The sequence below is a fragment of the Bubalus bubalis genome, chromosome 21, assembly GCF_019923935.1.
Source record: "Bubalus bubalis isolate 160015118507 breed Murrah chromosome 21, NDDB_SH_1, whole genome shotgun sequence".
Taxonomy (NCBI): domain Eukaryota; kingdom Metazoa; phylum Chordata; class Mammalia; order Artiodactyla; family Bovidae; genus Bubalus; species Bubalus bubalis.
This window is the reverse complement of record NC_059177.1, coordinates 53,362,571-53,381,948: the sequence shown is the minus strand read 5'-3', so window position 1 is coordinate 53,381,948 and position 19,378 is coordinate 53,362,571. Positions and strand designations below refer to the sequence as shown.

Genomic DNA, 19,378 nt, shown 5'->3' with positions numbered 1-19,378 from the left:
ACCCAGGAGCTTGGAGGAAGGTCAGGCACCCCCAGGCCTGGGGCCCGAGACAAGCTTGGCCGTGAGTGTATAAAGGAAAAGCAGTGCCACCTGGTGTTCCTGTGAAAAATACAATAGCAATGCAACGGCTTTCAAGCAAGGCCTCACTTCCACGGGCTTTTCTTTAAGGTACGAAGGGGATGTATTTAGAGGGAAGCACACCCCACATACAGAGTGTGGGCCACCTCAGAAGGTGAGAGAGGCCTTCCCTGGGCTTTAAAGGCGCATATCAGTGGGAGGTTTTTTGTCAACCAGTTCTTTCCCTGCTGACGTATGTCACGGGTTCACTGATGTTGTATCTTTGACTTTCATGGTAGCTTTGCAAGTAGCCTCTCCACACTGGGCCATTTTTCCACAAAGTCTTACAATGGAGGCCTTGGAGTGCACGGATGCCCACACGGGGCTGGAATTAGTTTTTCTGCAGATCAACTCATATGCGCACCAGAGCCCCTTTTCAAACACTTTGCTCAATTTTTTTGTTTGCTTGGTTATCTTCTTTGGCAAGGGGGATTGTTTTGGGTTCATTTCTTTTGTTTCTTGTACTTTTTTTTTTTTTTTTTTAAGTAAAAGCAGTTCCCTTCATGTTTGGGTCCCCCTGTGAGAAACGGAGCTGATGACTCAAGTCCAGCTGCACCCGGCCCTCCACTCCCACTGAGGTGTGGCACTATCTTCCCAAGAATTTCCAAGGACACCTGAGTGGCGCTCTGCCCTGTCACCCTGGGGACAGCAGGCAGACGTCGGGTGTGTCTTCTATGATTGCTTCTTAAGTGAGGATATTGTAACTTAAGATGAGTAATTCAGCCACATGAGATTACACGAAGATAAACCAGGTTCAAGATGGGAACAGGAAAGTGGAAAGAGAGGGCATCTGGCCAGTGAGCTGAAGGAAATCAAGGACAACAGGGGAGGGGTGACCACCGTCTGTAACGAGGGGGCACTGGACACATGGAGCCAGGCCTTGGTCGCCCCCGAGGTCAGCAAGGTTTGGTGACCTTGGTCCCCCTCAGGTCGGCACATTTCCTGGAGAGCTCTCTTCAGTCGAGACCAGGCTGGCTCACCTCTCCCCAGTCAGGGAAGCTAGAAGGATTGCTGGATGTGTGATCCAGCCTGAACTACTTGGAAAAACAGTTTGTGAATACTCTGAAAACAAACCTGGGAGGGGACGAAAGCAGAGTCCAACAAAGAAGGCCAACATACAGGACCCAGGCTTTAACAAAATTCACCCCCACGGATAGAGCTGTTGGAGCTCCTATGACTCAGTAACAGCTACAACAAAAAACAAAAACACAACCCAATCCAAAGATGGGCAGGAGCCCTAAATAGACATTTTCCCAAAGACACTCAGATGGACAATGGGCACATGAAAAGATGTTCAACGTCGCTAGTCACTAGACAAATCAAAACTACAATGAGGCATCGCCTCACACCGGTCAGAGCGGCCGTCATTAAAAAAAGTCTGCAAACAGCAAATGCTGGAGAGAGTGTGCAGAAAAGGGAGCCCTCCCACACTGTTGGTGGGATGTAAGATGGCACAGCCACTAGAGAAAGCCTCCGAAAACTAGAGTTGCCATATGACTCAGCAGTCCCACTCCTGGGCATATATTCAGACAAAACTAAAATTAAAAAAGATACATGCACCCTTACGTTCACAGCAGCGCTATTCATGACAGACAAGACATGGGAACAGCCTGAATGTCCATCAACAGATGAATAAAGATGTGATATATGTAAGCAATGGACTATTACTCAGCCATGCTGCTGTTACTGCTGCTAAGTCACTTCAGGCTCCACCATCCCTGGGATTCTCCAGGCAAGAATACTGGAGTGGGTTGCCATTTCCTTCTCCAGTGCATGAAAGTGAAAAGTGAAAGTGAAGTTGCTCAGTCGTGTCCGACTCTTAGCGACCCCATGGACTGCAGCCTACCAGGCTCCTCCGTCCATGGGATTTTCCAGGCAAGAGTACTGGAGTGGGGTGCCATTGCCTTCTCCGACTCAGCCATAAAGAGAATGAAATCATGCCATCTGCAGTGACATGGATGGACCCAGAAGTTATACTAACTGAAGTAAGTCAGAATGACAAATACCATATGATATCACTTATACGTGGAATCTAAAATATGACACAAATGAACCTATCTATAAAACAAACAGAGAACAGATTTGTGGTTGCTAAGGAAAAAGGGGGGTAGGGGAGGTTGCACTGGGAGTCTGGGATTAGCCGATGCAAACTATAAAATATATATACATATAATGGATAAACGGCAAGGCCCTATTGTCTAGCACAGGATGCACTAAATATCCTGTAATAAACCATAAAGGAAAAGAATATGAAAAGAATACCCACAACTGAATCACTTTGCTGTACACCATAAACTAACAACTGTTGGGCACTTTTGTCATGGAGAGGGGCGTAGCTTAAGCCGAGGAAATAGTAAGTTTTCATGTCATGACATGTCCTCATTTAGCAAGTTTCTCAGTGATCTGGAAAAGGGATGGCCTCATTGCTGAAATTCCAATATTTTGGCCACCAGATGCAAAGAGCTGACTCATTTGAAAAGACCCTGATGCTGGGAAAGATTGAAGGCAAGGAGGAGAAGGGGACAACAGAGGATGAGATGGTTGGATGGCATCACCGACTCGATGGACATGGGTTTGGCTGGACTCTGGGAGTTGGTGATGGACAGGGAGGCCTGGCGAGCTGTGGTTCATGGGGTCGCAAAGTCGGACACAACTGAGCGACTAAACTAAACTGAACTGAACACTGAATCTCCACATTTGCAGATACTGCCCTTGAATCTTCTGGATCATGTTCATGATAATTTGGCACAGGCCAGTGGTGAAACCATTTTTCTGAGCATAAAATATCCTCCAAACTTCAAGATGGGACAGAGTGAGTTGCTGTAGAATCTCAGCTTTTTGATGGTGAGATGGGGGTTATTGGGACTAAGATGCTGGCCATCACGGGGCCCCGGAAACCGAAAGAAGATAACCTACTAGACACGGAACTGGGGTGTCACCGGACACCTAAAATACTGTGGGTAGTTCTGGTCTTGATGCCTCAAGAAACACACAGTGGGGGTACTACCCTGGTGGTCTGGTGGTCCGGTGGTCACGGATCCGCCTTCTGGTGCAGGGGACAGGGGTCTGATCCCTAGTTGGAGAACTAGGATCCCATGTGCTGCGGGGCAAGTAAACCAGCACACCACACCTCCTGAGACCACACGCCACAGCCGGAGAGAGGCGCGCACGCCACAGCTGGAGAGGCGCGCACGCCGCATCCAAAGATGCCACAGGCTACAGCGAGGATGGCGCCACGCTAAGACTAACGGCGTAAACAGACCAGCCAGTGTTAGAGACACAGGCGGGCTGGAGAAGGTGACAGAGCTGGCCAGGAGCAAGGGGCCAGGTGGACTCGTACGGCCTTCAGAAGGGAAAAGCTGGGCTTGATTGAGTCCTGAAAAGTGTGGGCCAGCAGGAGGTGTTCGATCAAAAATAATGGGGAGTTTCTGGGCCAAAGCAGGGTCTGCCTCGCTCTGCCCTCTCTACTCGGCGCCCTGGGGCAGGACTTCACCTCTGAAAGCCTCAGGTGAGCGGACAGAGACATCTATTGGGAAGGACTGAAGACTGAAACAACGGGCGTGTCCCACCCACGACGGATGGACTGCGAGGCGTGACTGAGCGTGAAGGGGGCACACGCGCGTCCAGAGCGTCTGCTGCCGCTGGAGAGAGATGGGAGGTGAGGGAACCCCTCCAGGAAAACGTTCCACACGGAGCGGATCAAAGAAACGTCCCTGCTCTGGCAGGACCACAAACTTAGGGACACACAGAAGAGATGAGGTTTCTAATCAGGCCCGACAGCTCTCTAGGTCATGGAAAGCAGCTTGGACCAAAGGTTCTGAGACTCAGCTGCTCACTCGGGTCAGCTGGAGAGCTTTGAAAGTCCCAGTGCTCAGGGGAACCCCACACAGACCGTCTCGGAAGCTGAGGGTCGGACCCAAGTTCTAGGAGCTCTCCCGGCGGTGCAGCTGAGGCTGAGTGCAGTGTGTGTTGGGGACGACATCGACGTGACAAGTTTTCAGAGAGAGGAAAACTAGGTCGAGCTGCCTGGCTCCCCTGGGTGGTTCGGGCGGGGGACCGGGACAGACAGGCTCATCTTTCCGGGAACGGGGGAGGCCCTCATTTCAAGATTCAGGGCTCTGACTTCCAGGACTGCTGGCCGTCTCTGGAGGCTAGATGCAAGCCAGCATCGCCGTCCGCCCCTCCTCCCCAGCGCCGGCTGCGGAGGCAGCCTCACCGCTGCCCGGGGCACTAACCCCCTAAGTCCTACCTTGCCGGTGGACTCGGTGCCCCGCAGGATGCACAGGTACACCACCAGCCAGGCCAGGATGAGGCACAGCGCCGGCTCCCACTGCACTGCCCCGCTCTCCTGGATGGACGGCGAGATGTTGAGGGTCTTACGGTACCAGAAGTACTGCGTGGAAGAGGCCTTTTCACACTCCTCAATGTAGCCCGTGCGGTTGCCATTCAGCGGGCACACGGACCACGGCAGGGGGTCCTATGGGGTCAAAAGAAACATTACACTCAGAGGTGCAGGTGGAGGCCAAAGGTCAGGGTGGGAGGACGGGAGTTGGCCCTGAGGGGAGGCTCTTGGAAGAGGTCACTGGTCCCCAAAGGGCAGGAGCTCCTGAAGGCAGACCAGGAGCCAAAGGCTCTCCCTCACCCCGGGCACAGGTGGGGCTTGGGCAGAGGGACAGGCGGGCAGGGGCCCCACACTCCCACCGATCCCGTGCGTGTCTGCTGAAAACATCTCAGCTCTATGCTGGGTGGGAGAGATCGAATCAAAGGGACAATGGCCAGATTGTCTATGACAAATGAACTCTGACCCACAACCTCTGTAGCCTCCAGCCCAGGAACCCAAACCTCAGCGCCTGCAGTCATCAGCTCGGACCGGCCAGGACTTGGTCACTGACTGCAGCTTTCTGAACCTGTGTTCCCTCCAACTCAGGACCAAGAGGAAAAAGCCAGAGACCCTCCCCTAACCAGTCACACACCCAACACAATTCCCCAGTCCTCTGCCTGCCCTGGAGTCTCTGTCAAATGCAAGTGATGGGACTCCCTCGTTGTAACAAACTCTGGATAAACAGCCTCTGCTTGCTCTCATCTGGGTGGTCTTTATTTCCACAAGCCCCTAGCAAGTCCCAGCAGGAATAAGACTTGGGTCCTGCCCTCGCTACCTGGGTGGAGATGGTCATTTCCTAACAGTCACTGTGTCTGGAAGTTCGAGGGGGCTGCGGTTCGTCCCCACCGCAGCCTTCTTCTGTATCTAAGACGGACGAGCAGGTACTGATGACTCCTGTTAAGCCTGAGTCAAGCTACACCTGAAGCAGTTCCACTCCTGGACTTTGCAGGTAGAGCCAGGAAGGGCTTCTTCTGCATCAGCTAGCTCCAGCTGGGTTCTCTCTCCCTTAGAAACCAGAGTGCCTAAATGGTGCAGGGGTTTGGGTGAACTCCAGGAGTTGGTGATGGACAGGGAGGCCTGGCGTGTTGCGGTTCATGGGGTCGCAAAGAGCTGGACACAACTGAGCGACTGAACTGAACTGAAATGGTGCAGGTATGATGAACATGACTGAAGGCCAAGAGCTAAAGAGAAGTGCTGAACTGAGTGGGGAGGGAGGGGGTTAGGGTCCCACCTCTGCTCTGCCAAAAACCAGCCCCACATGGATCAGATTTCATTAGATAAAAACTCCCCGCTGACAGAAGCAAGTCTAACCCCAATGGCTTCAACCCCTATATTTCACAGGAAACAGAAATGAGCCCCAACAGCATTACCTGATGGGCTAGGGCCACTCTGCTGGTAAGGAGCTGGAGCCCACGTCTATCACCTGGAAAGTGCTTAGGCCCTGTGCTACTGGGACCCCTGGCAGAAAACGACCCCTCCAAGCCGGTTTCTAGCTTTGACCTAAAATGCTTCCAAAGGTGACCACCAGCAACTCCCTTTGAGAGGCGGCGCCCTCTGCCCCTGCCCGTGACCCGGGCTGACCTGTGTCCAGGTCTGACCAACAGGAGGCACTGAAGTGCGGCTGCGTGACCTCCTGGCCTCACATCCGAGGCCTTGCAGCTTTTACTTTCACCCTCATGGACCAGCACCCTGCACAGACCGTCGGGCTGGACTGCTGAGCGAGGCGGACTGGTGGAGAGAAAGGCCGCGTGGAGCAAACGAAGGTGGAGTGCCAGCCAGGACTGCACCCCCGTCAGGCGGGGGGGGTCCCTGTGGACCTGAAGCCCAGAGCACAGCCCCCCTGGATCCGCCTGGCCTAGAGGGGACTGACTGCGTCCATTCATTGTTGTTCAGCACAGCCTGGTCGCCAACCTTGGCTACACAAACATGACTTAAATCACTCAGAGGAAGGGAGGCTTTAAAAACTCTGACACCCAGGCTGCATAGGCAGTGACTCAGATTTCACTGGTCTGGGTGGGGCCTGGGTCTGAGTTTTAAAAGCTTCCCCAGGTGATTCCAGCTCGCAGCCAGCATGGAGAAGCTTTAAGTATGGAAGGACTTAGACTGACCACTTCTCAGCACCCAGCCTCTCTCCCCCTGAATCATTAGGTGAGGAGGCCGAGACCCCTGCATTCACATGCTTATTAGCCTGGAGCTCCCACGGGGAAAAGCTGGAAAGCCCGACTTGGTTGGACCAGGGCACAGACCCCACGGCCAGGCTGCTGCATCCAGCCTTCCAACTTTGCCCCTCTGGAAGCTGGGGCATCAGTATCGCAGGGCGTGGTCGTGATTACACAAGGGCATAGTTCTAAAGTGCTGGTGGCGCTAGCTGGCCTGGAGCAAGTGTGAGTGAGTGTCTGCAGCTGGTGGCATGGTCATTCCTCTGGGACCATGGAGGCGGCCCCACGGCAGAGGGATGCGGGAGAGGCACATGGTCCTGTGAGGGCTGGAATGAATGGCCAAGTGATTTCCAGGAATCCGTGACTTTGACACTTCTGAGGGTTAGAAAATGGTACCCCCTTACTTTATATCCTTTATTTTTGCCTTTGGAAAATGGTCAAATCATCTTGATTTGTTCACACAATGCTTCTACTTTCAGAAAACGGCCTTCAGGATGCCTGTATATAATGCCCGCGGCACGTATGGCAACGCCGCAGTTGGAATGGCATCGGCCTGCCCGGCCACACGTGGCAGCCCAGCACGGAGGAACGGAATGGTCCCTAGGCGGGAGAGCAGATAGGCTGCCCCGCTGCCACCCGGAAGGTGGAGGAGGGGCACAGTTGCGATTAGTCTTCATGGAACTCTAGGCTGACCCAGGGGGAGGAAGGGAGGCACAGGTGAGCTCAGGGCAGAGTCCGTCCTGTCAGGGCATTTTCCAACCAGATGACCTGGGTGTGGCAGAGTGGAAAGCTACCGCTGGATGTGGATATAGCATCTTCTGAGAAGGATGCCAGCCCCTGACTACTGAGGTCATTCACCCAAGCATTTCTCGGGGCCCCAAAGATTCAAGGGTGTACTCAAATGCTCCAGAGACTGGCCTCACAAGCTGGGGTCAGTTCTGAGTCCACGACCAGGCCCACATAGCTTCTGACCTTGGAGACAGGGTCTGGCTCGTAAAGGCCTGGCTCCGTGGTGAAGGGGCAGGCATCCCCCCAGGGGGCTCCCGTCTCCCCATCTTTCCCTGTCTGGGAAGAGGCTGAGGTGCAGGAGGCTGCATGAAGAGGGGCCCTGGGAGCGGACAGACAGACTCGGAGGAAAAGATGTGGACACAGGCCACGAGGGGAAGCTTTGGACACTAAGACCCCCTCTCGGCGTGGAATTAGGGTCCTCTCTTCACCACAAGCCCCAGTCCCTTCCACATTTTCTACAATGAGCATCAACTAGGGCTACAATCAGAAATGCATGTTTCAAATGCGCATCTTTGTGTTACAGGGTGACAGTGGTTCTTCTAGAACTTTTGCAAAGACAAGAAGGGACCCGGCTGGGGTCAGAAACCTGGGAGGACACGTGGTGAGAGGCAGGAGGCAGAGTGGGGGGGAGGCCATGCAGTCACACTCCGCTGGGGGCCCGTCCCCATCAGCTGTCCCCACAGGTTCCCCCGGCCCAGCAGGCAGCGGTTCTTACTATTTGGGAGGGGGTCACATCCTTCAGAGAGCGCCTGATGAGATCTGGGGGCCTGTTCCCCAAAAACGTATGCACACATCACACACAACAGCAGGGGTCCACGGATCCCCGGCTCAGAAGCACTCTGCTCGGCCCAGGGTGCCTGGCCGCCCCTGGCCTGGCGTGGCACCCTTGAGGCCAGCGCCCCTCACCCCCACCCCCCGGGCCCTGCTGCCCACCCCTCCTGCTGCTGCCCGCGGCGCTCACCTGGAAGGAGTGGAAGAGGTACCAGAAGGCCCAGGCATTGACCACGTTGTAGTACATGCAGAGGAAGAAGGACACCACCACGCTGGCCACGCCTGCGGAGACAGGACGCGGGGCCCTGAGGAGCGCCCGGAGCCAGGACACGCCCGCAGGGCCCGCTCGCCACGGCAGGGCCAGCTGTGGGGCCTGGCACCCGCGAGCGCCCTCTAAGGGTCGGTCTCGCCTTCTGCCGCCCTCCCCGCCTCCTTGGCCGTGAAGCTGGTGACGCTGCTCTGGGCGCTCTTCTAGGGGCCTGACAACTGCGTCGCGACCTCAGGCCCGCTTCGCAGAGGGGAAGCCAACACAGCGCTTGCCCGAGGCCACGCCCCTGTGAAGCGGTGGAGCTGGGATTCGCGCCTCGTGTCACTGATGCCAGACGTCACAGCTGCCCGCTCCTCGGCCTGCCTACAGCGGGGTCACTGGTGCCACACCCTGCTTGGTGGTGGTGGGGAGCAGGCTGGGAGCAGTGTCAGGCGTGGAGGGGACGGGGCTGCCCCTGAGCTGGCCAGGCCTGCAGGGAGCCAGTCGGGGTGCCGGGGGACCCGGAGCAGAGTGTGGGGGTCTGGAGAGCCAGTGCGCGCCTCCGGGCCGAGCCCCTGCTCCGGGACCTCTCCTCGGGCCTTTCCTACCCAACCCCGCCTTGCAGAGCTGGCTGGTAAACATTCACCAGCATCCCCGGCTGGCACCCACATCTGGTGTTTTTCCTATTAGGCAGCTTCTCCGCTGCCTCGGAGAAGCCCTCTGTGATTGACGGCTTGGGCCGATAGTAAAACCACACACCTCTACGTTAAAAATTAACAGCCGTTCAAGAGGAGGGGGCAGTTCCGCTTGGATGTGTGAGGCCTCTGGACACACTTCTTCTGCACCTGAGATGAAGTTACGTGCCAGTTCACACGTGTCCTGTTCCTGAAACTCTCCTGTGTTTTCCTGTTCCCCTTTCTGCCTGTATGTGTGTGGGGGTGTGGGTGTGGGTGTGGGAGAGGTGAGCAGAACAGACCGTGGCCACTGCTGGCCAAAGTTCGTCCTGCTCCCAGGGGAGCCTGGCACACGAGGGCCGCGCTGGGCAGCAAAGATCCCACGAGGGCGCCCCAGACACTGGCTCAAAGTAACTCAAGAGGAGAGAGGGAAGGCAGTACCCCTCTTGCTACTCACTGGGCCCCTACTTCCATGCACCGGGGATATTAACAGCACCCCACAAGCCTTCTGGTGTGATGACAATTCGTGAGCTCACACTCACAGGCCAGCTCCTAGCACTGGTGCTCGCTGACGGGGGGAGACGTCAGTACTTAGCAGGAGCCACTGTGTGGTCCCGCAGCGGCCGGTGGAAGGGCCCAGACACTGGGTTACAGTTCTTGTCTTGGGCCTTTCTTTCTTATGTGTGTGTGCAGCTGTTCAGGCCTCACACATCCTGCGGAACTGCCCCCTCGTCTGACTCTTTGAGACCCTCTGGACAGTAGCTGGCCAGGCTCCTCTGTCCATGGGACTTTTCAGGCAAGAATACTGGCAAGCCATAAGTAGCATGAGTTAAATCGCTCAGTGGTGTCTGAGTCTTGGCAAATACCGGAGTGGGTTGCCTTTTCTCCTCCAGCGGGTATTTTCAAGCCAGGGATGGAACCCACGTCTCCTGAGTTGGCAGGCAGATTCTGTGCTGTGGAGTCACCAGGGAAACCCTACTTCCCTGTTCCAGAGGGGACTGAGGGGTGCCCACTTACCGACGCCACTGAGGTAGGGGCTGACGGTCCTCCAGGCCCCGATGCTGCCCTGGCGCATGCGCTGCCCCACCGCCAGCTCCAGGTACAGCAGCGGCATGCCCTCCACGACCAGCATGATGATGTAGGGCACCAGGAAGCTCCCTGCAGGCGGGCAGAGACAAAGCTGGGCCGTCACCCGGGGCTCCCCCCGGGGACCCCCACCCACACCCTCCCTCTCCACCGCCCCCCATTCTACTCGCCACTTCCTTCTCCTAACTTTCCCTTCATCCATCCGTTCTTAAACACAGTTTTAAAATATATTCTGTTTACTTTTGGCTGTGCTGGGTCTTCGTTGCTGCACGCGGGCTTTCTCTGGTTGCAGCTAGTGGGGGCTACTCTCCAGCTGCAGTGAGAAGCCTTCGGTAGCTGTGGTTCCCCGGGGTGTTAGAGCTCAGGTTCAGTAGTCACGGCATAGGGGCTTAGTTGCTCTGTGGCATGTGGGATCTTCCTGGACCAGGGATCGAACCCCTGTCTCCTGCATTGGATTCTTTACCAGAGACCCACCAGGGAAGCCCCATCCATCCATTCCTGAATTTTCCCTTTTCCCCAGAATCCATCCCTCCACCTGTCCACTCGTCTGTCCTTCCATCCACCCATCCTTCTATCCTTTTACCTTTCGACTCACCGTTCCACCCACAGATCACATGCACCCACATCAGTCCTTAATGTCTCTAAATACTTCCACCCTGCGTGGAAAGTGCCCCTGTCCCAAGACCCTCGAGTGCCTTCAGTGCCTCGGCTGTCCCCGCGCCTCTGCCAGAAGCCCCCGTTCCATTTCTACTAAAGCAGCTAATGGCTGGTCAGAGCTCAGGCCGCTGAGTGGTTAACTGTTCTGAACATCGCCCCTTGATCCGGCCAGACAGCCACCCACCTCCACGTACTTCCCTTGGGCTTTTCACGGGGCCCGCATGGTGCCCCACAGCGGGTGTTACCCTAAACAGGTGCCTCACTGAACACTTCGTCTGGGCCAGGCCCCGAGCTGAGTGTGCGGAGGATGGGAGAATAGCAGCCCTGCTTTATGCCCACGAGGGGTCACCCGGGCAGAAGAATTTCAGTGGCCTCATGATTGTCGAGAGCCACAGGTACTTCACAGGGCTTATGTCTTCAGAGACGAGGCCGGGGCTTGATAGGTATGTGTGGAGACAAGGGCTCCCCAATAGACAGAACCCAGGCCACCGCCTCCCTTGAAGGAGCACTTCTGTTGTATATATGTCCATTTTATACAGTGGCCCTCGGCCTAAATTTTCATTTTAATAACAGGTTACCAAGTGGCTCAGTGGTAAAGAATCGTCTGCAATGCAGGAGATGCAGGTTCTATCCCTGGGTCGGGGTGATCCCCTGCAGAAGGAAATGGCAACCCACCCCAGTATTCTTGCCTGGGAAATCCCATGGACAGAGGAGCCCAGTGGGCTCCAGTCCACGGGGTTGCACCGAGTCAGACTCGACTGAGCGACTGCACACCACCACCGCTATGACTAGCGCAGATTTGAACCACTGGTTCCCAAGGAGCCATCTGCAGACAAGGACCCTTGGTGATAGTGGGGAGCAGGGTGAGTGAACAGAGCTAAGAAAGAACCCCCCCACCCTCAGACACATGGAAAGAGGCTAGCAGCCTGCTGGAGGGGGGCCCCAGCCCAGCTGCCCCACTGTTTCTGCTGTTGGTCCCGTCTCCTCCTCCATATGCCCTCGGACACCTCTCCCCCAGCTCCTGGCTCCTTGGCAGTGGACCTGAAGAAACGTTCGCTGGGAGAGGAGGGCAGGACTTCTGAGTAAAAGAAAACCCTGACCCTACAGCTGCAGGGATTAAGGGCTGCTTACAGAAGGAACTGGCTCTGGAAGTATTAAGGTAAACAGAATACATATGTTCATAGACACATCTAATACTCACAAAAATGCTCCCTTGGGGACTGGCCTGGTGGTTCAGTGGTGAAGAACCCGCCTTCCAATGCAGGGTTCTCGGGTTCACTCCCTGGTCAGGGAACTAGGATCCCACATGCCGCGGGGCAACTAACCCCGTGGGCTGCAAGAAAAAGATCCTGCGTCCCGCAACACAAGATGCCGCGTGCAGCAACTAAGGCCCAACACAGCCAAACAGGTTTCTTTTTAAAGCCGCCACTGTACACGCATGCTGTCCTGTAGCCCACGTTTCTCTCACGACAGGGTCTCACGACCACTCTCTGGACCACACCGTGTCCACGTTCCACTAGGAGAACGTGCCCACAATTCCTCATCGGTCCCTGGAGACTTAGGCTGTTGCTGGTCTTCTGCCATCGTAAGCAAAGCCTGGTCCGTGCGTTTATCTCCTCGGGATAGAAATCCCAGAAGGAGGCAGCTGGCACCAAGGCCATGCAGAGCCCCCGCCCACCCCCGCCCGACCCTCTCACCTCGGAGAGAAAGGTGCGAGCGTGTGCTCACCAGAGCAGGCCGCACACCAGCAGGGCTCTGCACACCCAGCTCCGAACTCCCTGCTCACATCAGGGCGACGGCAAATCCTGCCCCCTCATCTCTGGACTCTGCCAGGCCCTCGCCGGGCTTCAGCATCTAACCGGCTCCTCTCAACAGCAAGGAGTCCGAGAGGCCGCGGGGGGCTTGCGCCCAACAGACACCATCCGTACAGGCTGTGCTGATACAGCCTGCCTGGAGCAGCCTTCAGTGGTTGTAAGAAAAGCTTCATTTCACCCGAGATGTTAAACAGTAACCACGGGAGGCCTGGCAAGGTCCACAGAACGTTCTTCTCTTTCACAGGGCCTGCCTGATGGCCCACTACCCGTGGGAAGGTTGGAAATTCAAGGCCTGGTGCCCAGATGGGGATATGAAGGCTCTGCAGCCCTGCCCTTCCTTCAGTGGATTTACTATCCTCTCCCATCACCCAACCATCCAACAGACACACAACCCCAAGTGGATCTGGTCTACAATCACTTTCTCAACAAATGATGCTGGAACAATCCATCCATATGCAGAAAAAGTGAAGCTCAACCCATGTCTCACATTTTATACACCGCTCACCCCCCCAAAAAGAAGGCCCTTGAAATGGACCACTGACCAAACGGACAACTTAAAACTATAAAACTTCTGGAAGAAAACACAAGAGAAAGTCTTTCTGACCTTGGGTTAGGCCTAGATTTCTTAGATACAACATCAGAAAAGCTTTTTGTGAAAGAAAATATTGATAAATGTTGGTAAGATATTGGGCTTCATTTTAAAACTGTGCTTCATGAAAGAAGTCTGGAAAACAAAGCGACAAGCTACGAACTGGGAGAAAGCATCAGGGAGACACATCTGACAAAGACATCCACGTTTCTTCATATCCAGAATATATATTAATAAAAACTCAGAAATGAGAAAACACGTTCAGAAATGTGCAGAATGAACAGACATTTCACTGAAGACAATACATAAGCCGTGTTCGCTAGGAGAATGCGTTTTTGACCCTCCACGGGGTGTCAGCATACACCGAACAGAATGCCGGCAACACGACACGCCAACGATTCCAAGCGCGGACGAGGACTTGCGAATTCCCACACATCGCTAGTGGGAATGTAAGATGGTTCAGCCACTCTAGAAAGCAGCTTGGCAGCTGCTTCTAAAGTTAAGCACACATTTACCGTATGACCCGGAAATCCCACTCCTGGGTATCGACTCCAGAGAAATGAAAACTTACATTCACACAAAAACCTATACACTGACATTTACAGGGTCTGTATTCACGGTGTCATAAACTAGAAACAATCTAATTGTCCTTCGGTGAGTGCATGGATAAATAAATCCTAGTGTATCTATATAAGGAAATGGTACTCAGCCAATTAAAAAAAAAAAAAACAACAAGCTCTCCCAAGCAGCAACATGGGAGAATCTCAAAAGCATTATGCTAAGTGGAAGATACCAGATTCAAAAGATGCGACGTACTGTGTGATTCCATTCATACGACATTCTGAAACAGGCAAAACTATAGGGAAAAAGCTGTGGCTTCCGGGGGCTGGCTGGAGTGAGGAGGGGCTGACTACTCGGGGCATGATTGTGGTGCGGATAACACAGCTGCCTGCACTGGTCAAAATTCATGTAACTGTTCACCAAAAAATGTCGATTTTTCTGCATGCAAAAAATCTCAATAAAAGAATTTTGTTTTGTGATCAGTTTGAGTACAAGCCCACTCACCAAACCCTCTTCCAACTGGACTATTCCTCAAACTCCTTTTATATAAGAATACTGACCCAGGCTCTGTATGAGGAGAGCCTGGCATCAGAGAGAAGCTAACAGAGGCCTGAGGCTGGTGAGCCTGCTCCCCTGCATGTCAATGGGGCAAAAGTGGGAGACTAACCCCCACCCCCACCTCCCCCTGCCACATGTGCGCTCTTGGCCGCTCCTGCAGAGACACGGAGTCTATTTCCGCCCGTGGGTCTGGGCTGAGGCCCTGGGACTTACTTTGTCCACTAGAATGTGGGGAAGGGGGCACCATGATGGTTGCAGAGCCCAGACCTCAAGATGCCTCCCAGCTCCAGCCTCATCCTTTTGGAGCCCAGCCCTGAGGCCACCACGCAGAGGCCACCTGGGGATGAGGGGCCACACGGAGGACAGCCAAGGGGTCCAGCCAACGCGACACCAACTGCCAACACGTGGGGGGCCTTCCACCCCAACTGACCCACCAGCAAATGTAGCCGTGTGAGCCAGGCCTGATGAGACTGGAAGAGAAGCGCCCAGCCACCGACAGAAGCGTGAGGAAACCGTGTTAGCTGTGACTTTTTACTTGGACAAAATTAAACAGGTTGACACATCTCCAGTTACAATGAAATGACCATTTACTTCATTGGACAGGCAGACCTACCTGTTGGAGGCAAACTCGTGGAGAGCTTAGTATAGTGCCCAAGGTTTTAAACTCTTTGAGTTACTCATCTTTGACGGAATCCAGTGCCACTTCCAAAAAAGTGGCATTTCATTTTGTCTTTTCTTTCTTCTGTTGTTGTTCCCTGTTGAACCCTTTTAGGAAGCAACATCTACCAACTGAGAAGGTTCATTCCAAACGCACTAATTTTTGCAACTTTCTCCTGCTGTAAGGTATTCCCTAACCCCCGCCAAAAAAAGGTCAAGTTTACCGTCCTATATTTTCAGGGGCCTCAGGATCTGTATTAGTATAATGTCTGTAGGCCTGAAAAATCTTTTCCAAAAATTTAGAAGGGTCTTCACTGGTTTTTGTTGAATTGCTTGAATTTTGCTCAGACTCTTTTGCTTTGGGTCTGCTTTTCAAAGCCTGGCTAGGACATACTAATATAAGCAACGTTGGAATAAGAGCAGGTCTCCCTCATTGAGACCCAATTTGGTTCAGCTGTGATACTGCTAAGTGGGTTCAGGTGTAGGAGAGCCTCCTTGTAAGGGGGTCAGGATCTTTCCAAATAAACTCGTCCGAGAAACCTAGCCAGCAGGTGGTTGGCATTGAGGCCCCCATGAGAGGACGGGGTAAGGCAAGTTGCCCTGTCCCGGGAGCGGCTTCTGGCCCCAACTGGTGCCCTGTCGGGTCTTAGATGGTGATACGAGACCGGGTCCCGGCGTCCCAGCGCTCACACAGGGTTTTCTGGTTGATCCCTTGAAGAAGGGGTCGTCCTGGGCTCAGCTGGAAGAGTTAAGGTTTGCAGCGACCTGTCCTCACTCTCCCTACCTTCTTTTTCTTATTTTCTCTGGTGTAATAGCACAAACGCTTGCATGTAGAGAATGTCATTTTCCGCCCCCCATTCTTCACAGAACAGTCACCCTAAGACCATAAATAGCAATGGATCATCTCTAACTACAAAAGGGTGCTTTGCCTTAGTATCAAACAACCAGGCTGAATGCTGGGCTGGGGCGTTTGGTGATTTTAGGAACCAAGTGGAACCTTTCTCTTCTGGGATAAGAGGAGGTTTTTTTTTTTTTTTTCTTTTCTATTACTCTCCTCCATGTGACATCATTAAGTGTTTTAAATATCATCAAATTGATTTGGCTGTAAGTGGAGGAACAGGGTCAAACAAAATGAAACAAAAAACCCCAAAGACAATCAGAAAATCCTAAATAAACCTCCAGTTTGGTCTCGGGGTTTTGCAGGAGGCCACAGGCGACGTCACTAACACAGCAAGGGCGGCAGTGCCTGGTGCACAGGGCCCCTGGGGCACCCCGCTGGAGCCCCCTGGGGAGGAGACCCTGACAGGTGCAGTGGCCACTCGGGGTTACAGTGAAATCACCTTCCGCTCACAGCTGGAATCAGATCACTCACCCAAAACACGCCTCCGAGGGCTTTCTTTAGGGACAGTTGAAACATTTCCCATTTTAAAGACAGAAATTCAAGACAAAATATAGACGGCCCATACACATGCTAACATCCGAGAAAGCAGGTGGTCCCGGGGTAAAGAACCCGCCTGCTATGCAGGGGACATGGGTTCCAGGTCCAAGAAGATCCCACGTGCCCGAGAGCCCGAGGTCACAATGAGAGCCTGAGCACAGCAACGAAGATGCAGTGCAGCCAAAAAATAAATCTGTACAAAAGAACAGAAAACAAAGAAGCAAACGAACCAGGTACAAGTCCAGCAACTCTTTCCTCTCTCCAACAGGGTAGCCCACTCAAATACATAACAACTTGCCTTATTTTGAAGAAAAAGCCCCACACCCAAAGGAAATCAAGTTTCCGGCTGTACACACCAGCGTGATTTACCTTACTCTATGAAATCCACTGGATCCCAGATATCAATTCCTAGCTCCCAACGCCAAGCACTGGAGAAACCAGTGCTGCTTTGGAGACTTCTGAAGCCCAGGTGCACAGAACAAGCGGTCCTGAGGGCTGCTAGGGCCTTACTCAAACATTCCCCCAAATCTGTTACTTACTCCAAGTTTGTACTCCTGACTGAATGACGGGCCAATTAATGGAAACATGAGTTGCTGGGGCAAGGAATAGCAACTCTAATCAGAAAGCTAGCAGACTGAGAAGATGGCAGACTCAAAGCTGAGACTAAGAAATCAGGCTCTTTTATAGTAAGGGGGAGGGCGTACAGCCAAGCATTTCCTGCTTCCGGTCAGCCTGGTTGGGGGAATGGGGGAGAGCAATGCAGCCAATTCACTCGTGGGCCTGACCAGGATGTTTCTGAGCTGTGAGTGCTCAGTCGCTCGGTTGTGTCAGACTCTTTGCGACTCCAAGGATCATAGCCCGCCAGGCTTCTCTGTCCAGGGGATGCTCCAGGCAGGACTACTGGAATGGGTTGCCATTTCCTCCTCCAGGGGATCTTCCTGACCCATGGATCGAACCCACGTCTCCTGGGTCTCCTGCATCGGCAGGTGAATTTTTTTTTACCACTGAGCCACCTGGACAGTCCTTCCTGTGAGATAAACAAAGCTATTTTAGCTTGATGCCTCTTACCCTGGGAGCCAGGGTTCCCAAAGATGGCTCATTATGTATAATTCAAGCCTAAGGCAACATCCCTTTAGTGATTAACTTGTGCTAGAATACAAAGGTTCTTCCCTATTTTGGGCCCAGCCTAACCCCAAGCTAACTCTGCTGGCATCTCTGTGCAGTTCCCTGTGTCCACCTTCCAGGTGCCCAGCACGTGTTAGGAGCCCAAGAGCTTGGCTGTTACTGGGACCGAACCCAGAATCCCCAGGATGAGTCACAGACGTGTTGTCTCAAGGGACCGCCCGGCCACATTTTCTGACGCCTGGGACCCAGCATCTCAAGCTTACTTGCCAAATTGTGTTTGACACTTTACAGCCTCTGAAACTCCGGATTCTGCAGAAACACCAAGAGCCAGAGACTGAGTGCGTGAGCACGCACACACACACACACACACGCACACACACACATGCACACACAGTACAAGGGAGCAGTGGTCATGCCGTCCGCCTGTCCATCCGTGGACTGACCCAGAGTGGCTCAGTCCCAGGCTGGGTGCTGCCCAGAGGGCTGTAGCTCCAGGCGTGCCGGGGCCCGCTCACACCCGCTGTCGAGAGCTGCATGTCTCCTCAAACCCCACACTACACTGGACACCACACTTGCCGTGTGAATGCGGCCATCATGTGAGTGTTTACATCACACACCAGCAAACACTATAAATTAAGTCCTGCTCCTCCTTCCAAAGCCAGCACTACATGAATGGAGCCCCAGTGCCTGGCTCCCAGCAGCTAGTGGCCTGGCGGGGTGGGATTCCTCTAAAGTGTGGAATGCAGTTTGCCCTCTCCCCCAGGTCTCCATGTCAGAATCTCTAAGGGTGGGGCCAGTAGTTCATCAAGAAGCTTCGTGGGCAAATCCGAGATGCAAAGATCTAAGTACCAGGGAGGAGCAGGAGGGGCTTTGAGGAAAAGTCCCATCATCTTACTTCCGAGTCAGGTGTCCCCTAACTGCCCCCCTCCCTGTAAGGGGTAAATATCATATATAGAAAATAAGGGGAAAAAATAATCCACCTTTCCATCAGCCACAGAACTGGTTATTCCTCCATGATCTGAGCGCGCGCTCAGTTGCGTCCGACTCTGCGAGCCCAGGGACTGTAGCTCGCCAGGCTCCTTTGTCCATGGGATTCTCCAAGCAAGAATCCTGCAGTGGAACTCCCATGCCCTCCTCCAGGGGGTCTTCCCCACCCAGGGATTGAGCCCGTGTGTCCTGTGTCTCCTGTACTGCAGGCAGATTCTTTACCCGCTGAGCCATTGAGGAAGAGAAAATTTATATAAAAGTCAACGGTGGGTGCACTCATTTTCCACACGTTAGGATGCAACACGTTTGTATCCTGACTTCTTCCCGAACACCACGGCCTTAGACTTTGGCACAGCCGCCAAGGCCGGCTGGCCTTGCGGAGCACAGACTGCAACCAGTCCCTTCTGCTGCCTTTCCTTTGCTCTGGGCCGGCAGCTGGCCTGTAATCTTCAGAATTAACATTCCTCGTGCAGCCCGGCCCGCAGAGCAGCCAGGAAACCAGCCTCCCTGGTCACGGGCAGAGCCTGATGAGAGGAGCAGGACCCTAATCCTTTTTATTCCGGGGAGTGTTTGGGCATGGCCTGGCTCTACGGTTTATAAACAAGCTCTTTGTTGGCTGGAGGGTGGGGGGTAGGGGTGGTGGAAGCCAGGGCTCTGTGCGGAGGGAAGTTAGACACCCCACTAGAGCTTTTCATGATGTGGTTGGTTAGCAGTCAGGTACAGGATGGGAGTGTAAACACATGTCACTGACTGTAGGTGACATCACTG

General features: G+C 53.8%; 1 protein-coding gene across 6 annotated transcripts in view; it reads right to left on the bottom strand.

Annotated features, from left to right (window-relative positions):
* The window catches only part of SLC6A20 (solute carrier family 6 member 20), a 62,259-nt gene that overhangs the window by 40,075 nt on the left and 2,806 nt on the right, over nt 1-19,378 (bottom strand). For 3 of the 6 annotated variants that reach the window (XM_044933876.2, XM_006077503.4, XR_006547423.2), the window contains exons 2-4: nt 10,156-10,296; nt 8,408-8,499; nt 4,367-4,594 (exon numbers count right to left, since the gene is read on the bottom strand). In XM_044933876.2, coding sequence (XP_044789811.2) covers nt 4,367-4,594; nt 8,408-8,499; nt 10,156-10,296 — 461 coding nt within the window. The other 3 variants (XM_044933877.2, XM_044933878.2, XM_044933879.2) reach the window with 3 other exon arrangements.